This window comes from Cyanistes caeruleus, chromosome 34 (genome assembly GCF_971803275.1).
Source record: "Cyanistes caeruleus chromosome 34, bCyaCae1.hap1.1, whole genome shotgun sequence".
NCBI classification, from domain to species: domain Eukaryota; kingdom Metazoa; phylum Chordata; class Aves; order Passeriformes; family Paridae; genus Cyanistes; species Cyanistes caeruleus.
Genome location: NC_141735.1, coordinates 956,945 through 976,061, shown reverse-complemented (window position 1 = coordinate 976,061; position 19,117 = coordinate 956,945). Strand labels below are relative to the sequence as shown.

At 54.3% G+C, this 19,117-nt stretch overlaps 1 protein-coding gene across 1 annotated transcript; it reads left to right on the top strand.

Moving 5' to 3' along the window:
- The first annotated feature begins 419 nt into the window (after positions 1 to 419).
- On the top strand, positions 420 to 19,019 carry GRIPAP1 (GRIP1 associated protein 1). Its single transcript, XM_086871013.1, has 22 exons — positions 420 to 526; positions 1,113 to 1,179; positions 1,266 to 1,327; positions 2,315 to 2,341; positions 3,755 to 3,862; positions 5,197 to 5,347; positions 6,465 to 6,538; positions 8,337 to 8,372; positions 9,591 to 9,622; positions 9,706 to 9,753; positions 10,767 to 10,866; positions 12,009 to 12,101; positions 13,402 to 13,461; positions 13,557 to 13,601; positions 14,627 to 14,713; positions 15,310 to 15,366; positions 15,499 to 15,598; positions 16,181 to 16,290; positions 17,154 to 17,288; positions 17,367 to 17,460; positions 18,125 to 18,258; positions 18,620 to 19,019. Exons 1-22 carry the CDS (start codon positions 485 to 487, stop codon positions 18,689 to 18,691), a joined length of 1,734 nt encoding a protein of 577 aa, XP_086727139.1. The 5' UTR covers positions 420 to 484; the 3' UTR covers positions 18,692 to 19,019.
- The last annotated feature ends 98 nt before the right edge of the window (positions 19,020 to 19,117 follow it).

Here is a 19,117-nt window from a genome sequence, read left to right as displayed (position 1 = left end):
TAGGGGGGGTCCCTGAGGGGCGCCAGAGATTTTGGGGAGGGGGCGTCTCTAGAGACCTCCATCATTAGAGGGCGGCCTAAACCCCCCCCCCCCAGAACGGGGATCCCGCATCGGTGCTGAGGCTCAGGGGGTCCCGTGCTCCCTCTGGAATGGGGGGACACAACCCCAAAACCCCCCCAAAACCCCCCAGGACCCCCCAAAAACGGGCGGAGGGAGGTTTGTATTCCCCTGAGGGCTCTATGTGCGGCCTGGATGCTCTCTATGGTCCCGGCTGGGAGGACTGAGCTCTATGATCCCCTCGGCCGCTCTGGCCGTTTTGGAGGACTAAATTTTAGGGTTCTCTGAGCCGCTCTGACCGAATGGAGGACCGAACTTTGTGATCCCGGGTATGGCCGTGCTCTGTCGTCTCTATGACCCCGCGCCGGGGTAGAGCGGCCACTTCCGTCCCCTCCTGCCGAGGGGGGGGGGGCTCCCGCGCGCCAAGATGGCGCAGGCCCTGTCGGCCGAGGAGTTCCAAAGGATGCAGGTGCGGCCCGGGGGTCCCGGGGGGCCTCGGGGGGGACCTGGGGGGGCTCCCAGGCGTCTGGGGGTCCTGAGAGGGGTGGCGGGAGCGTCATGGAGGGGTTATAAAGGGTCCTGGGGGGGCTTTTGGGGGGATTCTGGGGAACCCGGTGGGGCTCGGGGAGGTCGTGAGGGGTCCTGAGGGGGCTCGGGGGGGTCTTGGGTGGTCCCGGGGCTTTGGGAGGACTGAGGGGGTCTTGGGGACGGCTCTGGGGGTCCTTGGGTGTTTCAGGATCGGGGGTTTCATGGGGGGTTTGGGGGTCTCGGGGTGGATTTTAGGGAGGTTTGGAGGTTCCTGAGGGGCTCGGAGGGGCCTGGGGGAGCTCCAGAAAAGCCTGAGGGGGTTTTGGGGGTCTCGGGAGGGGTTTTGGGGGTCTCGGGGTGGATTTTGGAGAGGTTTGGATGTTCCTGAGGGGCTCGGAGGGGCCTGGGGGAGCTCCAGAAAAGCCTGGGTGGGTTTTGGGGAGCTCAGAGAAACCGAGGGTATTTTGGGGGGGGGGTCCCGGGGGTCTCTTTGCCCCCTCCCCAAACCCCTCCCGGTGCCCCCCCAGGCGCAGCTGCTGGAGCTGCGCACCGAGAATTACCGGCTGTCGGATGAGCTGCGCAAGAACGGCGCCGGTACGGGGGTTTTGGGGGGTTTTGGGGGGGTTTTGGGGGTTTTGGGGGTCCTGGAAGCCCCCTCCTCATTGCGGTGACCCCCCCAGAGCTGTCGGGGTTGCGGCAGAGGGTGCAGACGCTGGACAGGGACCTGGCCAAGGCAAACAAGGTGAGGCTTGAGATGGCCCCAAAATAATCCCAAATTCTTTTTTGTGACCCCTCCCCACATCAGGACACTCTTGGGACCCCCAAAATCCCACCGAGGACACTCCTGGGACCCCCAAAATCCCACCCAGGACACTCCTGGGACCCCCAAATTCCCCCCAGGACACTCCTGGGACCCCCAAAATCCCACCCAGGACACTCCTGGGACCCCCAAAATCCCCCCAGGACACTCCTGGGACCCCCAAAATCCCACCCAGGACACTCCTGGGACCCCTAAAATCCCCTCCTGGACCCTCCTGAGACCCCTAAAATCCCCCCAGGACACTCCTGGGACCCCCAAAATCCCCCCCAGGACACTCCTGAGACCCCTAAAATCCCCCCAGGACACTCCTGGGACCCCCAAAATCCCCTCCAGGACACTCCTGGGACCCCCAAAATCCCCCCAGGACACTCCTGGGACCCCCAAAATCCCACCCAGGACACTCCTGGGACCCCCAAAATCCCCTCCAGGACCCTCCTGAGACCCCTAAAATCCCCCCAGGACACTCCTGGGACCCCCAAAATCCCACCCAGGACACCCTGTGACCCCAAAAATCCCCCAAATTCCACCCAAATTTCCTCCAAGACACCCCCAGAATCTTCTTGTGACCCCCAAAATCCCCCCAGGACCCTCCTGAGACCCCTAAAATCCCCCAAATTCCCCCCAAGACACCCCCAGGATCTTCTTGTGACCCCAGAAATCCCCCCAGGACCCTTCTGGGACCCCCAAATTCCCCTCAGAACTCCTCAAATTCCCCCCATGACCCCTAAAACCCCCCAAATTCCCCCCAAATTCCCTCCAAGACACCCCCAGGATCTTCCTGTGACCCCCAAAAATCCCCCCAGGACCTTTCTGGGATCCCCAAAATCCCCCCAGGATCACCCAAATTCCCCCCAGACCCCCCCTGAGCCCCCCCAAATTCCCCCTGTGACCCCTCCCCTTCTTTTCCAGGCCCTCAGTAAGAGCAAGAAGGCCCAGGTGGGTCCTGGGGGGGAATTTGGGGGGGGGTCCCGGGGGGATTTTGGGGAATTTTGGGGTCTCTGGGTTAATTTTGGGGTCTCTGGGTTCATTTTGGGGTCTCTGGGGGGGTTCAGGGGTGTTTTGGGGGGGGGTCTAGGGTTCATTTCTGGGGGGTTCTATCCCATTTTTGGATTCTCTGCCTTCATTTTTGGGGTCTCTGGGTTAATTTTTGAGGGTTCTGTCCCATTTTTGGGGGTTCCCATCCCGTTTTTGGGGTGTCTGAACCCATTTTTGGGGTGCCTGAACCCATTTTTGGGGTGCCTGAGTTCATTTTTGGGGGTCCCCAGGAGGTGGAGGTGCTGCTGGGCGAGACCAGGATGCTCCAGGAGGGTTTTTAGGGTCTCCTTGGGACTTTACTTGGGTGGGTTTGGGGTATTTTGGGGGTTCCCATCCCATTTTTGGGGGTTCCCATCCCATTTTTGGGGTGTCTGAGCCTATTTTTGGGGTCCCTGAGTTCATTTTTGGGGGTCCCCAGGAGGTGGAAACTTTGCTGGATGCTCCAGGAGGGTTTTTAGGGTCTCCTTGGGACTTTACTGGGTGGGTTTGGGGGTATTTTGGGGGTTCCCATCCCATTTTTGGGGTGTCTGAACCCATTTTTGGGGTGCCTGAACCCATTTTTGGGGTGCCTGAGTTCATTTTTGGGGGTCCCCAGGAGGTGGAAACTTTGCTGGATGCTCCAGGAGGGTTTTTAGTGTCTCCTTGGGACATTACTGGGTGGGTTTGGGGGTATTTTGGGGGTTCCCATCCCATTTTTGGGGTGTCTGAACCCATTTTTGGGGTGCGTGAACCCATTTTTGGGGTCCCTGAGTTCATTTTTGGGGGTCCCCAGGAGGTGGAGGCACTGCTGGGCGAGACCAGGATGCTCCAGGAGGGTTTTTAGTGTCTCCTTGGGACTTTACTGGGTGGGTTTGGGGTATTTTGGGGGTTTCCATCCCATTTTTGGGGGTTCCCACCCCATTTTTGGGGTTTCTGAACCCATTTTTGGGGTGCCTGAGTTCATTTTTGGGGGTCCCCAGGAGGTGGAGGCGCTGCTGGGTGAGACCAGGATGTTCCAGGAGGGATTTTAGGGTCTCCTTGGGACTTTACTGGGTGGGTTTGGGGGTATTTTGGGGGTTCCCATCCCATTTTTGGGGTGTCTGAACCCATTTTTGGGGTCCCTGAGTTCATTTTTGGGGGTCCCCAGGAGGTGGGGGCGCTGCTGGGTGAGACCAGGATGTTCCAGGAGGGTTTTTAGGGTCTCCTTGGGACTTTACTGGGTGGGTTTGGGGATATTTTGGGGGTTCCCATCCCATTTTTGGGGTGTCTGAACCCATTTTTGGGGTGTCTGAACCCATTTTTGGGGTCCCTGAGTTCATTTTTGGGGGTCCCCAGGAGGTGGAGGCGCTGCTGGGCGAGACCAGGATGCTCCAGGGGAAGCTGCAGAGCCAAGAGGACGATTTCCGTCTCCAGAACAGCACCTTGCTCCGGGAACTGGCCAAGGTGGGACCCCCAAAATCCCCCCAAATTCCCCCCAAATCCCCCCAAATCCCCCCAAATCCCCCCAAATCCCCCCAAAATCCCCCAAAATCCCCCCCAAATCCCCCCAAATCCCCCCAAAATCCCCCAAAATCCCCCCCAAATCCCCCAAAATCCCCCCAAATCCCCCCAAAATCCCCCCAAAATCCCCCCAAATCCCCCCAAATCCCCCCCAAATCCCCCCTAAATGCCCCCAAATCCCCCCAAATCCCCCCAAAATCCCCCCAAAATCCCCCCAAAATCCCCCCAAATCCCCCCAAAATCCCCCCAAATCCCCCAAAATCTCCCCAAAATCCCCCCAAATCCCCCCAAAATCCCCCCAAATCCCCCCAAAATCCCCCCCCAAAATCCCCCAAAATCCCCCCAAAATCCCCCCAAATCCCCCCAAAATCCCCCCAAATCCCCCAAAATCCCCCCAAAATCCCCCCAAATCCCCCCAAAATCCCCCCAAATCCCCCCGAAATCCCCCCCCAAATCCCCCCAAAATCCCCCCAAAATCCCCCCAAATCCCCCCAAATCCCCCCAAATCCCGCCCAAATCCCCCCTAAATCCCCCCAAATCCCCCCAAATCCCCCCAAAATCCCCCCCGAAATCCCCCCAAATCCCCCCAAATCCCCCCAAATCCCCCCAAAATCCCTCCTGGGACCCCCAACCCCCACGGGGTCTCATTTTGGGTCACCTGCAGCCTCCCAGGGGTGTTTTTGGGGGGTCTTGGGGGGTCTCTGGGGTTGTTTTGGAGGGTCCTGGGGTCATTTTGGGGGTCCCAGGGCTGATTTTGGGGTGGATTTTGGGGGTCCCAGGGGTGTTTTGGGGGTCCCAGGGTTGATTTTGGGGTGGATTTTGGGGGTCCCTGACCCAGGGGTGTTTTTGGGGTGAATTTTGGGGGTCCCAGGGGTGATTTTGGGGGTCCCAGGCTGTTTTTGGGGTGGATTTCGGGGGTCTCTGACCCGGGGGGGGGTGTCCCAGGGTATTTTGGGGTGAATTTTGGGGGTCCCAGGGCTGTTTTTGGGGTGGATTTCAGGGGTCCCAGGGTATTTTGGGATGGATTTTGGGGGTCCCAGGCTATTTTGGGGTGGATTTCGGGGGTCCCAGGGTATTTTGGGGTGGATTTCGGGGGTCCCAGGGTATTTTGGGGTGGATTTCGGGGGTCCCAGGGTATTTTGGGGTGGATTTCGGGGGTCCCAGGGTATTTTGGGGTGGATTTCGGGGGTCCCAGGGTATTTTGGGGTGGATTTTGGGGGTCCCAGGGGTATTTTGGGGTGGATTTCGGGGGTCTCTGACCCGGGGGGGGGTCCCAGCTCTGTGCCCAGATCGAGGGGCTCGAGGAGGAGAACCGGAGGCTGCAGGAGGGGGGGGCGGGGGGAGCCCCCCGAGACCCCCCAGGGACCCCCCCAAATTCAGCCCAGCCCCCCCAGGACGGAGCCCAGGGGGATGAGGAGCCCCCCAAAGGTGAGGGGGGGGATTTGGGGGGGGTCCCAGGGGAATTTGGGGGGGGGTCTCAGAGGTTTTGGGGGGTTCTGAGAATTTTGGGGGGGGTCTGGAGAGGTTTTGGGGGGGGGTCTTGATAATTTGGGGGATTTTGGGGGGGTTCTGAGAATTTTGGGGGGGGGTCTCAGAGGTTTTGGGGGCTCTGAGAATTTTGGGGGGGGTCTCAGAGGTTTTGGGGGTCCCAGGGGAATTTTGGGGGGGGGTCTCAGAGGTTTTGGGGGTTCTGAGAATTTTTGGGGGGGTCTGGAGAGGTTTTGGGGGGGGGTCTTGATAATTTGGGGGATTTTGGGGGGGTTCTGAGAATTTTGGGGGGGGTCTCAGAGGTTTTGGGGGTTCTGAGAATTTTGGGGGGGGTCTCAGAGGTTTTGGGGGCTCATGAGAATTTTGGGGGGGGTCTCAGAGGTTTTGGGGGGGTTCTGAGAATTTTGGGGGGGGTCTCAGAGGTTTTGGGGGGGGTCCCAGGGGAATTTTGGGGGGGGGTCTCAGAGGTTTTGGGGGTCCTGAGAATTTTGGGTGGGGGTCTCAGAGGTTTTGGGGGGTCATGAGAATTTTGGGGGGGGGTCTCAGAGGTTTTGGGGGCTCATGAGAATTTTGGGGGGGGTCTCAGAGGTTTTGGGGGTTCTGAGAATTTTGGGGGGGGTCTCAGAGGTTTTGGGGGGTCATGAGAATTTTGGGGGGGGTCTCAGAGGTTTTGGGGGGTTCTGAGAATTTTGGGGGGGGTCTCAGAGGTTTTGGGGGGGTCCCAGGGGAATTTGGGGGGGGTCTCAGAGGTTTTGGGGGGGGTCCCAGGGGAATTTTGGGGGGGGGTCTCAGAGGTTTTGGGGGGGTCATGAGAATTTTGGGGGGGGGTCTGGAGAGGTTTTGGGGGGGGGTCTTGATAATTTGGGGGATTTTGGGGGGGTTCTGATAATTTGGGGGGGGGTCTTGGAGGGATTTGTGGGGGGAGGAAAATCCCAGAATTTGGGGGGTCTGGGGGGGGGATTTTGGAAAATTTGGGGTCCCAAAAATTTGGGGGGGGGGGGTTTTGGGGTGCCAGGAATTTTGGGGGGGGGTCTCTGACGCCCCTCCCCCCTCGCAGCCCCCCCAGAGCCCCCCCAAAAATCGGAGGAGGGGGGAGGGGGGGACGCCCCCCCCAAGGAGCCTCCAGCTCAGGTAGGGGGGGATTTTTTTTGGGGGGGGGGAAATGGGTCTGGGGGCTTTTTTTTGGGGGGGTTTTGGGTCATTTTTGGGGGGTCTGAGGAGGAAAATTTGGGGGGGAAATTTGGGATTTGAAGGGATGAAGAATTTGGGGGGGGTTTGGGTTTTTGGGGGGGTTAAAAAGGGTCTGGGGGTGAATTTTTGGGGGGGGAATAAATTGGGGAGGGGGCTTGGGGGGGGATAAAAAATAAAATAAAATAAAATGAAATGAAATAAAGTAAAATAAAATAAAATAAAGTAAATAAAATAAAGTAAAATGAAATAAAATAAAATAAAGTAAAATAAAATGAAATAAAATGAAATAAAATAAAATAGAATAAAATGAAATAAAATAAATAAAATAAAGTAAAATAAAATAGAATAAAATAAAATAAAGTAAAATAAAATAAAATAAAATAAAGTAAAATAAAGTAAAATAAAATAAAATAAAATAAAGTAAAATAAAGTAAAATAAAGTAAAATAAAATAAAATAAAGTAAAATAAAGTAGAATAAAATAAAGTAAAATAAAGAAAAATAAAGTAAAATAAAATAAAATAAAATAAAGTAAAATAAAGTAAAATAAAAGTAAAATAAAATAAAATAAAGTAAAATAAAATAAAGTAAAATAAAGTAGAATAAAATAAAGGAAAATAAAGTAAAGTAAAATAAAATAGAATAAAATAAAATAAAATAAAGAAAAATAAAGTAAAATAAAATAAAATAAAGTAAAATAAAATTAAAATAAAATAAAGTAAAATAAAGTAAATAAAAGTGAAATAAAAATAAAATAAAAATAGAATATAATTAAGATAAAAATAAAGTAAAAATAAGATAAATTAATAAAATAAAATAAATAAAAATAAAATAAATAAAAGTAATGTAAAAGTAAAATAAAAATAAAATAGAATTAAATGAAATAAAATTAAAATAAAGTAAAAATAAAGTAAAAATTAAAATAAAATAAAATAAAAAAATAGAAACAAAATAAATAAAAGTAAAATAAAAATAAAATATAATTAAAATAAAAAATAAAGTAAAAATAAAATATAATAAAAGTAAAATAAAATAAATAAAAGTAAAATAAAATAAGTAAAAGTAAAATAAAAATAAAATATAATTGAAATAAGAAGTAAAATAAAAATAGAAAAATAAAAGTAAAATAAAAATAAAACAAAAAATAAAATAAAAATAAAATAAAAATAATAATAAAATAAAATAAAAAAATAGAAACAAAATAAATAAAAGGAAAATAAAAATAAAATGTAATTAAAATAAAAAATAAAAAATAAAATAAAAATAAAGTAAAATAAAATAAAATAAATAAAAATAAAATAAGTAAAATAAAAATAAAATAAAAATAAAATATGCTTGAAATAAGAAATAAAATAAAAATACAAAAATAAAATTAAATAAAAATAAAACAAAAAATAAAATAAAAATAATATAAAAATAATAAAAATAAAATAAAAAATAAAATAAAAATAATAAAAAAATAAAATAAAAATAAAATAAAAATAATAAAAATAAAATAAAAAATAAAATAAAAATAATTAAAATAATAAAAATAAAATAAAAATAAAATAAAAATAAAATAAAAATAATAAAAATAAAATAAAAATAAAATTAAAATAATAAAAATAAAATAAAAATAATAAAAATGAAATAAAAATAATAAAACTAAAATAGAAATAAAACAGAAATGGGATTTTTGGGGGGGTTTGGGGAGGGGGGAGATGGAATTTGGGGAGGGGTCTCACAGGGGTCTCTTGCAGGCAGAGCTGGCCCAGCTGCAGGAGGAGGTGGCCAAGGTGAGGGGGGGAAATTTGGGGAAATTTGGGGGGATTTGGGGGAAATTTGGGTTTTTTTGGGGGGATTTGGGGGGATTTGAGGGTTTTTGGGGGGAAATTTGGGGTTTTTTGGGTGGGATTTAGGGGTTTTTGGGGGGAATTTTGGGTTTTTTGGGAGGATTTGGGTGGGATTTGGGTGGAATTTGAGTTTTTTGGGGAGCTCTGAGGAGGATTTGGGGTTTTTTTGGGGGGCTCTGAAGAGAAATTCGTTTTTTTTTGGGGGATTTGGGTTTTTTTGGGTGGGACTTGGGTGGGATTTGAGTTTTTTTGGGGAGCTCTGAAGAGGAATTTGGGGTTTTTTGGGGGATTTGAGGTTTTTTGGGTGGGATTTGGGTGGGATTTAGGGTTTTTGGGAGGAATTTTGGGTTTTTTGGGGTTTTTTTGGGGGGATTTGGGGTTTTTTGGGAGGATTTGGGTGGAATTTGAGGTTTTCTGGGGGTTCTGAGGGGGATTTGAGATTTTTTGGGTGGGATTTGGGTGGAATTTGAGTTTTTTTGGGGGGCTCTGAAGAGGAATTTGGGGTTTTTTGGGAGGATTTGGGGTTTTTTGGGAGGATTTGGGGTTTTTGGGGGAGATTTGGGGTTTTTTGGGGAGATTTGGGTTTTTTTTGGGAGGATTTGGGGTTTTTTGGGTGGGATTTGGGTGGAATTTAGGGGTTTTTGGGGGGAATTTTGGATTTTTTGGGGTTTTTTTGGGAAGATTTGGGTAGAATTTGAGGTTTTTGGGGGGCTCTGAAGAGGAATTTGGGTTTTTTTGGGGGGATTTAGGGTTTTTGGGGGGAATTTTGGGTTTTTTGGGAAGATTTGGGTGGGATTTGGGTAGAATTTGAGTTTTTTTGGGGGCTCTGAGGAGGATTTTGGGTTTTTTGGGGGGCTCTGAAGAGGAATTTGGTTTTTTTTGGGGTGCTCTGAAGAGGAATTTGTGTTTTTTTGGGGGGATTTGGGGTTTTTTGGGTGGAACCTGGGTGGAACTTGAATTTTTTTGGAGCCTCCTGAACACAAAACTTCCCAGAATTTGCATCCCAGAAGAATTTGGGACCTCCTGGGGGGGATTTTGGGGTCTCCAAGGGGGAATTTGGGGAAGATTTCAACCCTGGGGAGGGGAAAACTTTTGAGATTTGGGGGGGTCCAAACTTTTTCCCCCTCCCCAATTTTGTGCCCCCCACCCCAAATCTCCCAGCTGACCGAGGAGCTGCGGGAACAGCGGGAAAGGTGAGAATTTGGGGAATTTTTTGGGGGGGTTTCCCATCATTTTTTTGCCCATTTTTGCCCATTTTTCCCTCTTTTTTCCCCAGTTTTCTCCGGCTGCAGGAGGAGAAGGAGGAGCTGCTCCAGGAGAGCCGGTGGGGAAATTTGGGGGAATTTTGGGGGAATTTTGGGGAATTTTGGAAGATTTTTGGGGGAATTTTGGGGAAATTTTGGGGAAATTTTGGGGCATTTTTTGGGAAATTTTGGGCATTTTTTGGGGGAATTTTGGGGGAATTTTGGGGGAATTTTGGGGAATTTTGGAAGATTTTTGGGGGAATTTTGGGGAAATTTTGGGGAAATTTTGGGCATTTTTTGGGGGAATTTTGGGTGAATTATTGGGAATTTTTGGGGGAATTTTGGGGGAATTTTGGGGAAATTTTGGGGCATTTTTTGGGAAATTTTGGGCATTTTTTGGGGGAATTTTGGGGGAATTTTGGGGAATTTTGGAAGATTTTTGGGGGAATTTTGGGGCATTTTTGGGGAAATTTTGGACATTTTTTGGGGGAATTTTGGGGGAATTTTGGGGGAATTTTGGGGAATTTTGGAAGATTTTTGGGGGAATTTTGGGGAAATTTTGGGGAAATTTTGGGCATTTTTGGGGGGAATTTTGGGTGAATTATTGGGAATTTTTGGGGGAATTTGGGGGGAATTTTGGGGAAATTTTGGGGGAATTTTGGGGAAATTTTGGGGGAATTTTGGAAGATTTTTGGGGGCATTTTAGGGGAATTTTGGGGCATTTTTGGGGGAATTTTTGGAAGAATTTTGGGGGAATTTTTGAGCATTTTTGGGGGAATTTTTGGTGTCTCTTGAGTGGATTTTGGGGTCTCCTGGGTGGATTTTTGGGGTGTCCCCGGTTCGGGGGTCCCGCGGGGTTTTGGGGTGTCCTGGGTGGGGTCCCGGGGGGTTTTGGGGTGTCCCCGGTTCGGGGGTCCCGGGGGGGTTTGGGTTGGGTTTTGGGGTGTTCTCTCTGGGTTTGGGGAGGGGTTTTGGGGTGTCCCCGGTTCGGGGGTCCCGGGGGGGTTTGGGTTGGGTTTTTGGGGTGTTCTCTCGGGGGTCCCGGGGGGTTTTGGGGTGTCCCCGGTTCGGGGGTCCCAGCTGTGCCCCCCAGGGCCGAGGCCGAGGCGCTGAGGGCCCGCTGGGATTCGGAGGCGCGGGAGCTGCGGGCGCGGGGCCGGAGGCTGCAGCAGGAGCTGGAGGCGGCCACACAGGTGGGGCAGGGACCCCATGGATCCCATAGGGACCCCATAGACCCCATAGGGACCCCATAGATCCCATAGGGACCCCAGGGACCCCAGGGACCCCATAGGGACACCAGGGACCCCATAGATCCCATAGGGACCCCATAGATCCCATATGGACCCCATAGATCCCATAGGGACCCCAGGGACCCCATAGATCCCATAGGGACCCCATAGGGACCCCAGGGACCCCATAGACCCTACAGGGACCCCATAGATCCCATAGGGACCCCAGGGACCCCATAGACCCCATAGGGACCACATAGATCCCATAGGGACCCCAGGGACCCCAGGGACCCCATGGATCCCATAGGGACCCCAGGGACCCCAGGGACCCCATAGGGACCCCATGGATCCCATAAGGACCCCATAGATCCCATAGGGACTCCATAGATCCCATAGGGACCCCATGGATCCCATAGATCCCATAGGGACACCAGGGACCCCATAGGGACCCCAGGGACCCCATAGACCCCATAGGGATCCCATGGACCCCATAGGGACCCCATAGATCCCATAGGGACCCCATAGGGACCCCAGGGACCCCATAGATCCCATAGGGACCCCAGGGACCCCATAGATCCCATAGGGACCCCATGGATCCCATAGGGACCCCATAGATCCCATAGGGACCCCAGGGACCCCATAGATCCCATAGGGACTCCATAGATCCCATAGGGACCCCATAGATCCCATAGGGACCCCAGGGACCCCATGGATCCCACAGGGACCCCATAGACCCCATAGGGACCCCAGGGACCCCATAGGGACCCCAGGGACCCCATAGATCCCATAGGGACCCCATAGACCCCATAGGGACCCCATAGACCCCATAGGGACCCCATAGACCCCATAGGGACACCAGTGATCCCATAGGGACCCCAGGGACCCCATAGATCCCACAGGGACCCAAAGAGACCCCATAGAAACCCCCCAGAGCCCCCCAGCCCCCTATAGTGACCCCATAGAACCCCCCCAGAGACCCCTGAGACCCTCCAGAGACCCCCAGCACCCCCCAGAGACCCCATAGACCCCCATAGAGACCCCATAGACCCCCCCAGAGCCCCCCAGAGCCCCCCAGAGCCCCCCAGAGCCCCCCGTGTTTGGGCCAGGCTCAGGGGGGGCTGCGGGAGCTGAGCGAGGCCCAGGCCCGGGAGCTGCGGGACAGCCGGAGCCAGAGCCAGAGCCTGGAGACACAGCTGCAGGTCAGGGGGGACTGGGGGGGACTGGGGGGGACTGGGGGGGTTTGGGGGGGTCCTGGGGGGGACTGGGGGGGTCCTGGGGGGGTTTGGGGGGTCCTGGGGGGGACTGGGGGGGTCCTGGAGGGGTTTGGGGGGGTCCTGGAGGGGTCCTGGAGGGGTTTGGGGGGGTCCTGGAGGGGACTAGGGGGGTCCTGGAGGGGTTTGGGGGGTCCTGGAGGGGATTGGGGGCTCTGTACAGGGGGGTTTGGGGGGTCCTGGAGAGGTCTGGGGGGTCCTGGAGGGGTCCTGGAGGGGTTTGGGGGAGTCCTGGGGGGGATTGGGGGGTCCTGGGGGGGACTGGGGGGGACTGGGGGGGTTTGGGGGGTCCTGGGGGGGTCCTGGAGGGTTTTGGGGGGGTCCTGGGGGGGATTGGGGGGTCCTGGAGGGGTTTGGGGGGTCCTGAAGGGGACTGGGGGTGTTTGGGGGCTCTGTACAGGAGGGTTTGGCGGGTCCTGGAGAGGTCCTGGAGGGGTTTGGGGGGTGCTGAGGGGGTCTGGGGGTGTCCTGGAGGGTCCTGGAGGGGTCCTGGAGGGTCCTGGAGGGGTTTGGGGGGTCCTGAAGGGGACTGGGGGGGTCCTGGAGGGGTCCTGGAGGGGTTTGGGGGGTCCTGGGTGGGTTTGGGGGGGTCCTGGAGGGGATTGGCGGGGTCCTGGAGGGGACTGGGGGGGTCCTGGAGGGGTTTGGGGGATCCTGGAGGGGTCCTGGGGGGGTCCTGGGGGGGATTGGGGGCTCTGTACAGGGGGGTTTGGGGGGTCCTGGAGAGGTCTGGGGGGTCCTGGAGGGGTCCTGGAGGGGTTTGGGGGGTCCTGGGGGGGTTTTGGGGATCCTGGGGGTGCTGGGGGGGGTCCTGGAGGGGTTTGGGGGGTCCTGGAGGGGACTGGGGGGGTCCTGGAGGGGTTTGGGGGGGTTTGGGGGCTCTGTACAGGGGGTTTGGGGGGGTCCTGGAGGGGACTGGGGGTGTCCTGGGGGGGTTTGGGGGGTGCTGAGGGGGTCTGGGGGGTCTGTATTGGATGATTTTGGGGGTTTGGGGGGGTCCTGGAGGGGTTTGTGGGGTCCTGGGAGGGATTTTGGGGTTCCCCAAGGAGATTTTGGGGTCCTGGGAGGGATTTTGGGGTCCCCAAGGAGGTTTTGGGGTCCTGGGAGGGTTTTTGAGGACCCCCAAGGAGATTTTGGGGTCCTGGGAGGGTTTTTGAGGACCCCCAAGGATATTTTGGGGTTTTGGGAAGGATTTTGGGGTCCCCAAGGGGATTTTGGGGTCCCCCAGGTGTGCTCAGGTGAGCGGGATCAGCTGCGCCAGCGCCTGCACGAGGCCGAGGCCGCCCAGGTGAGCCCCAGACCCCCCCAGGGACCCCTCCCCACTTTTTGGGGTCCCCCCTGGGCATTGGGGACCCCCCAAAAATCCCCCCCGTGCCCCCCCAGGAGCGGCTGCGGGAGGAGCAGGAGCAGCAGCGGGGGCAGCTCGAGGTCAGCGGGAATTTGGGATAAATTTGGGGGATTTTGGGTAAATTTTGGGGGATTTTGGGTAAATTTTGGGGGATTTTGGGTAAATTTGGGGGATTTTGGATAAATTTTGTGGGATTTTGGGTAAATTTGGGGGATTTTGGATAATTTTTGAGGGATTTTGGGTAAATTTTGTCGGATTTTGGGTAAATTTTGGGGGATTTTGGATAAATTTGGGGGATTTTGGATAAATTTGGGGGATTTTGGATAAATTTTGGGGGATCTTGGGTAAATTTTGGGTAAATTTTGGGGGATTTTGGGTAAATTTTGGGGGATTTTGGGTAAATTTGGGGGATTTTGGATAAATTTGGGGGATTTTGGATAAATTTGGGGGATTTTGGGTAAATTTGGGGGATTTTGGATAAATTTTGGGGGATTTTGGATAAAATTTGGGGGATTTTGGGTAAATTTTGGGGAATTTTGGATAAATTTGGGGGGATTTTGGGTAAATTTCGGGGATTTTGGGTAAATTTTGGAGGATTTTGGATAAATTGGGGGGATTTTGGGTAAATTTTGGAGGATTTTGGATAAATTTTGTGGGATTTTGGATAAATTTTGGGGGATTTTGGGTAAATTTTGGGGATTTTGGGTAAATTTTGGGGATTTTGGGTAAATTTTGGGGATTTTGGGTAAATTTTGTGGGATTCTGCATGGTTATGGGGAGATTTTGGGTAAATTTGGGGGGTTTGGGGGGATTTTGGGTAAATTTTGTGGGATTTTGGGTAAATTTTGGGAAGATTTGGGAGATTCTGGGTAGATTTTGATGGATTTTGGAGGGACTTCGGTGGATTTTGGAGGAATTTCTTCGGGATTTGGAGGATTTTTGGTAGATTTGAGTAAATTTGGGTAGATTTTGAAAGATTTTGAGGGGATTTTGGGTCATTTTGAGGGGTTTCTGGGTAAATTTTGGGTGATTTTGGGTAAATTTTGGGTGATTTTGGGTGATTTTGGGTAAATTTTGGGTGATTTTGGGTGGTTTTCCCCTGCAGGAGGAGCTGGGGCAGCTGCGGGCGGCGCTGGGGGAGGAGCAGCGGCAGCGGGAGCTGCACGAGGCCGAGGGACGCGCCCTGAGACAGGTGTGACCCCAAAACACCCCAAAACACCCCAAAACACCCCAAAACACCCCCAAATACCCCCAAAACACCCCCAAATACCCCCAAAACACCCCAAAAACACCCCAAAACACCCCTAAATACCCCCAAAACACCCCAAAACACCCCCAAAACACCCCAAAACACCCCCAAATACCCCCAAAACACCCCCAAATACCCCCAAAACACCCCCAAAATCCCACAAAACAACCCCAAAATTCCTCCAGAACAGCCATAAAACAGCTCAAAACAGCCCCAAAATCTGCCCAAAACAGCCCAAAACCACCACAGAACAGCTCCAAAACCCCAAAACTGTCTCAGAACACCCCAAAATCACCCCAGGACCCCCCAAAATCCCCTCAGGACCCCCCAAAACCCTCCCAGGACCCCCAAAATATCCTCAAAACCCTCCCAGGAGCTGAAAGTCCCCTCCAAAAACTCCCCTGAGACCCCCCAAAATCCCTTTGTAACCCCTCCAAATCCCACTCAGGACACCCCAAAATCCCCCAGGACCCCCCAAAACCCTCCCAGGACCCCCCAAAACCCCTCAGGACCCCCCAAAAACCCCCCAAACCCCCCAGGAGCTGAAGGACGTGCGGGACGGGCAGCGCATCCTGGAGAAGAAAGGCAGCGCCGCCGTGAGCGACCCCAGGGGGGGGTGGGGAGGCTTTGGGGACCCCCTAAAACTTTCGGGGACCCCCCCCAGAGATTTGGGGGGACCCCCAAACACCCCTCAAAACCCCCCCAAAAAATCTTTCCCCCCAAAACAGCTGAAGGACCTGAGGAGGCAGCTGCAGCTGGAGCGGCGCCGGGGGGAGCGGCTGCAGGAGAGGCTGCAGGAGCTGCTGGTGCCCAGCAGGACCCGCTCGGGTCAGGGGGGGACCCCCGAAATTTGGGGGGTCCTGGGGGGATTTTGGGGGGTCCTGAGGGGATTTTGGGGGGTCCTGGGGGGTCCTGGGCGGGTTTTGGGGGGTCCTGGAAGGGTTTTGGGGGGTCCTGAGGGGATTTTGGGGGGTCCTGGGGGGATTTGGAAGGGTCTCAGGGGACTTTTTGGAGGGGACTTTCAGCTCCTGGGAGCGTTTTGAGGGGATTTTGGGGGGTCCTGGGCGGGTTTTGGGGGATCCTGGGGGGATTTTTGAGGGTCCTGAGGGATTCTGGGGGGTCCTGGGGGGATTTTGGGGGGTCCTGGGTGGGATTTGGAGGGGTTACAAAGGGATTTGGGGGGATCTCAGGGGGTTTTGGGGGAGTTTTTGGAGGGGAATTTCAGCTCCTGGGAGCGTTTTGAGGTGATTTTGGGGGGTCCTGGGGGGATTTTGGGGGGTCCTGTGTGGGTTTTGAGGGGTCCTGGGTGGGATTTTGGGGGGTCCTGGGGGGATTTTGGGGGGTCCTGGGGGGATTTTGGGGTTCCCTGATGAGATTTGGGGTCCCTGATGAGATTTTGGGGTCCCCCAGGGCTGGAGGAGCTGGGTTTGGACGGGGGCTCCCCGGGGCGGGGCCCGGGCGGTGACAGCAGCTCCGTGTCCTCGCTGGGCCGCGATGGCTCCGCCCCCGGCAGCACCAAGGTGGGCGTGGCCTCGGCGAGGGGGCGTGGCTTAGAAAAACATGGCGTGGTTTATTTAAAAGGAGGCGGAGCCTGGGAGTGGGTGTGGTTTATATGGGTGGGGTCACACGGGTGTGGCTGTGGGCGTGGCTTAACAGCTGGGGTTGGTGTTATTAAACCGGGGGTGTGGCTAAAGAGGGTGTGGTTTATTTGGGGCGTGGCTTAATTAGGGTGTAAAAATTTAATTGGGGTGTGGTTTGTGTGTGGGTGTGGCTTCAAAGGGTGTGGTTTGGTGGGCGTGGCTAAATTGGGGCATGACTTGGTGTGGCAGTGTGGGCGTGGCTTAAGAGGGTGTGGCAGTGTGGGTGTGGCTTATCCAAGCCACACTTTGGGTGTGTCCTATTATGGGCGTGGCTTATTCTGCAACCCATGGGGGCGTGGCTTATTGTGTAACCCACGGGGGGCGTGGCTTATTGTGTAACCCACGGTGGGCGTGGCTTATTGTGTAACCCACTGGGGGCGTGGCTTACTGTGTAACACATGGGGGCGTGGCTTACTGTGTAACCCACGGGGGGTGTGGCTTATTGTGTAACCCATGGGGGGCGTGGCTTATTGTGTAACCAATGGGGGGTGTGGTTTATTGTGTAACCCACGGGGGCGTGGCTTACTGTGTAACCCACTGGGGGCGTGGCTTATTGTGTAACCCACGGGGGGTGTGGCTTATTGTGTAACCCACGGGGGGTGTGGCTTATTGTGTAACCCACGGGGGGGGCGTGGCTTATTGTATAACCCACGGGGGGGGTGTGCTTCATCTGTGCTTTATGAGGGCAATGTGGGCGTGGCCAGGGTGTAACCCCGCCCCTGACCACGCCCTCCTTTGGCCAGTCGGGCTCGGGCAGCCCCGGGGGCGGCAGCGCCGGGGGGGTCCCGGGCGGGGGGGGCCTGTCCCCGGCAGAGGTGGCCGAGCTGTTCCAGCGGCTGGCCCAGAGCCAGCAGGAGCGCTGGCTGCTGGAGGAGAAGGTAACTGGGAGCACTGGGAGGGACTGGGAGGGGCTGGGCGGGGCTCCCGGCGCGGCTCACCTGGATTTACCTGGGCAGGTGAGGCACCTGGAGGTGTCGAGCGCGTCCATGGCGGAGGATCTGTGCAGGAAGAGCGCCATCATCCAGAGCTTCGTGCGCGACAGCCGCACAGGTGAGGCGCCCGTGGGGGCACCTGGGACTCACCTGGCGCCGCAGGCGGATCTTCACGTCCGTCTGGTTCTTCTCACCTGGATGGTCTCACCTGGCTGGTCTCACCTGGCTGGTCTCACCTGTCCTGGTCTCACCTGTCCTGGTCTCACCTGTCCTGGTCTCACCTGGCTGGTCTCACCTGTCCTGGTCTCACCTGTCCTGGTCTCACCTGTCCTGGTCTCACCTGGCTGGTCTCACCTGTCCTGGTCTCACCTGTCCTCTCACCTATCCTGGTCTCACCTGTCCTGGTCTCACCTGTCCTGGTCTCACCTGGGTGGTCTCACCTGTCCTGGTCTCACCTGGCTGGTCTCACCTGTCCTCTCACCTGTCCTTGTCTCACCTGGCTGGTCTCACCTGTCCTCTCACCTGTCCTGGTCTCACCTGGCTGGTCTCACCTGTCCTGGTCTCACCTGGCTGGTCTCACCTGGCTGGTCTCACCTGTCTTCTCATCTGTTCCCTCACCTGTCCTGGTCTCACCTGTCCTCTCACCTGTCCTGGTCTCACCTGTTCCCTCACCTGTCCCCTCTCACCTATCCCAGTTTCACCTGTCCCTTCTCACCTGTCTCCTGACCTGTCCCCTCTCACCTGTCCCCTCTCACCTGTCTCACCTGTCCGTGTGTCCCCAGAGGCCGCGGGTCCCGCGGGGCCCCCCCGGCGCGGGGCGGGGGCGGGGCCAGGTGAGGAGGGGCTGCGGGAGATGAACAAGAAGCTGCAGAACCTTCTGGAAGAGCAGCTGACCAAGAACCTGCACCTGGCACAGGTGAGGGGGCGGGGCCGGAGCAGGGCGTGGCCTATGGGGGTGTGGCATTTACAGGGCGGAGCCCATGGGCGTGGTTTGAGATGGGTGTGGTCTCAAATGGGTGTGACTGAAGGGTGGGTGTGGCTTATAGGGGTGTGGCTGGTGGGAAAAGGGGGTGGGGCTCTAAAAGGGGCGTGGTTTTAACTTTGGGGTGTGGCATAATCTATGACATCACTGCATTTCTGGGTGTGAGATAAAAGCTTAAAGTGGAGGTGGGGCTTTCAGATGTGGGCGTGGCCATGACAAGGGTGTGGCCCCTCCAAGGCTGAGGCCTCGCACAGTGGGCGTGGTCTGTTCCCCCTCCCCATTCCCCCTTTTCCAGGACCTGGAGTCGCTGTCCCAGGAGCTGGCGCAGCTCAGGAAGGAACAAGCGGCCCCCCCGGGACCCCCCTGAGGGGCGGGGCCTCTCCTTGTGGGCGGGGCCTGTCCCCCCGCAGGCTCCGCCCCTCGGCCGGGGCGCTGCTGCGTTGCCCCTTTAAGGAAGCGCTGGGCCTCCCTGGCATTGCCCCTTTAAGGCGGAACACTTCCATGGTGTTGCCCCTTTAAGGAGGGGGGGGTGTGTTCTTTTGGAGGGCGTTGCCCCTTTAAGACCGGGGGCGGTCCCCTCCGCGGCGTTGCCCCTTTAAGGAGGAGGTGGTCCCCACTCTGGCGTTGCCCGTTTAAGGGGGTCCCGCATGCGCCCCCCTCTTTCCCCCCCACCCCAATAAACCGATGTGAATCGCTGTCTGTGACGTCATTCCGCTGCGTTGCGAGAAGAGGGTGGGCGGGCTTGGTGACGTCATCGGAGGAGCAGCCTCGGCGGAGCCTGCCCCGTGACGTC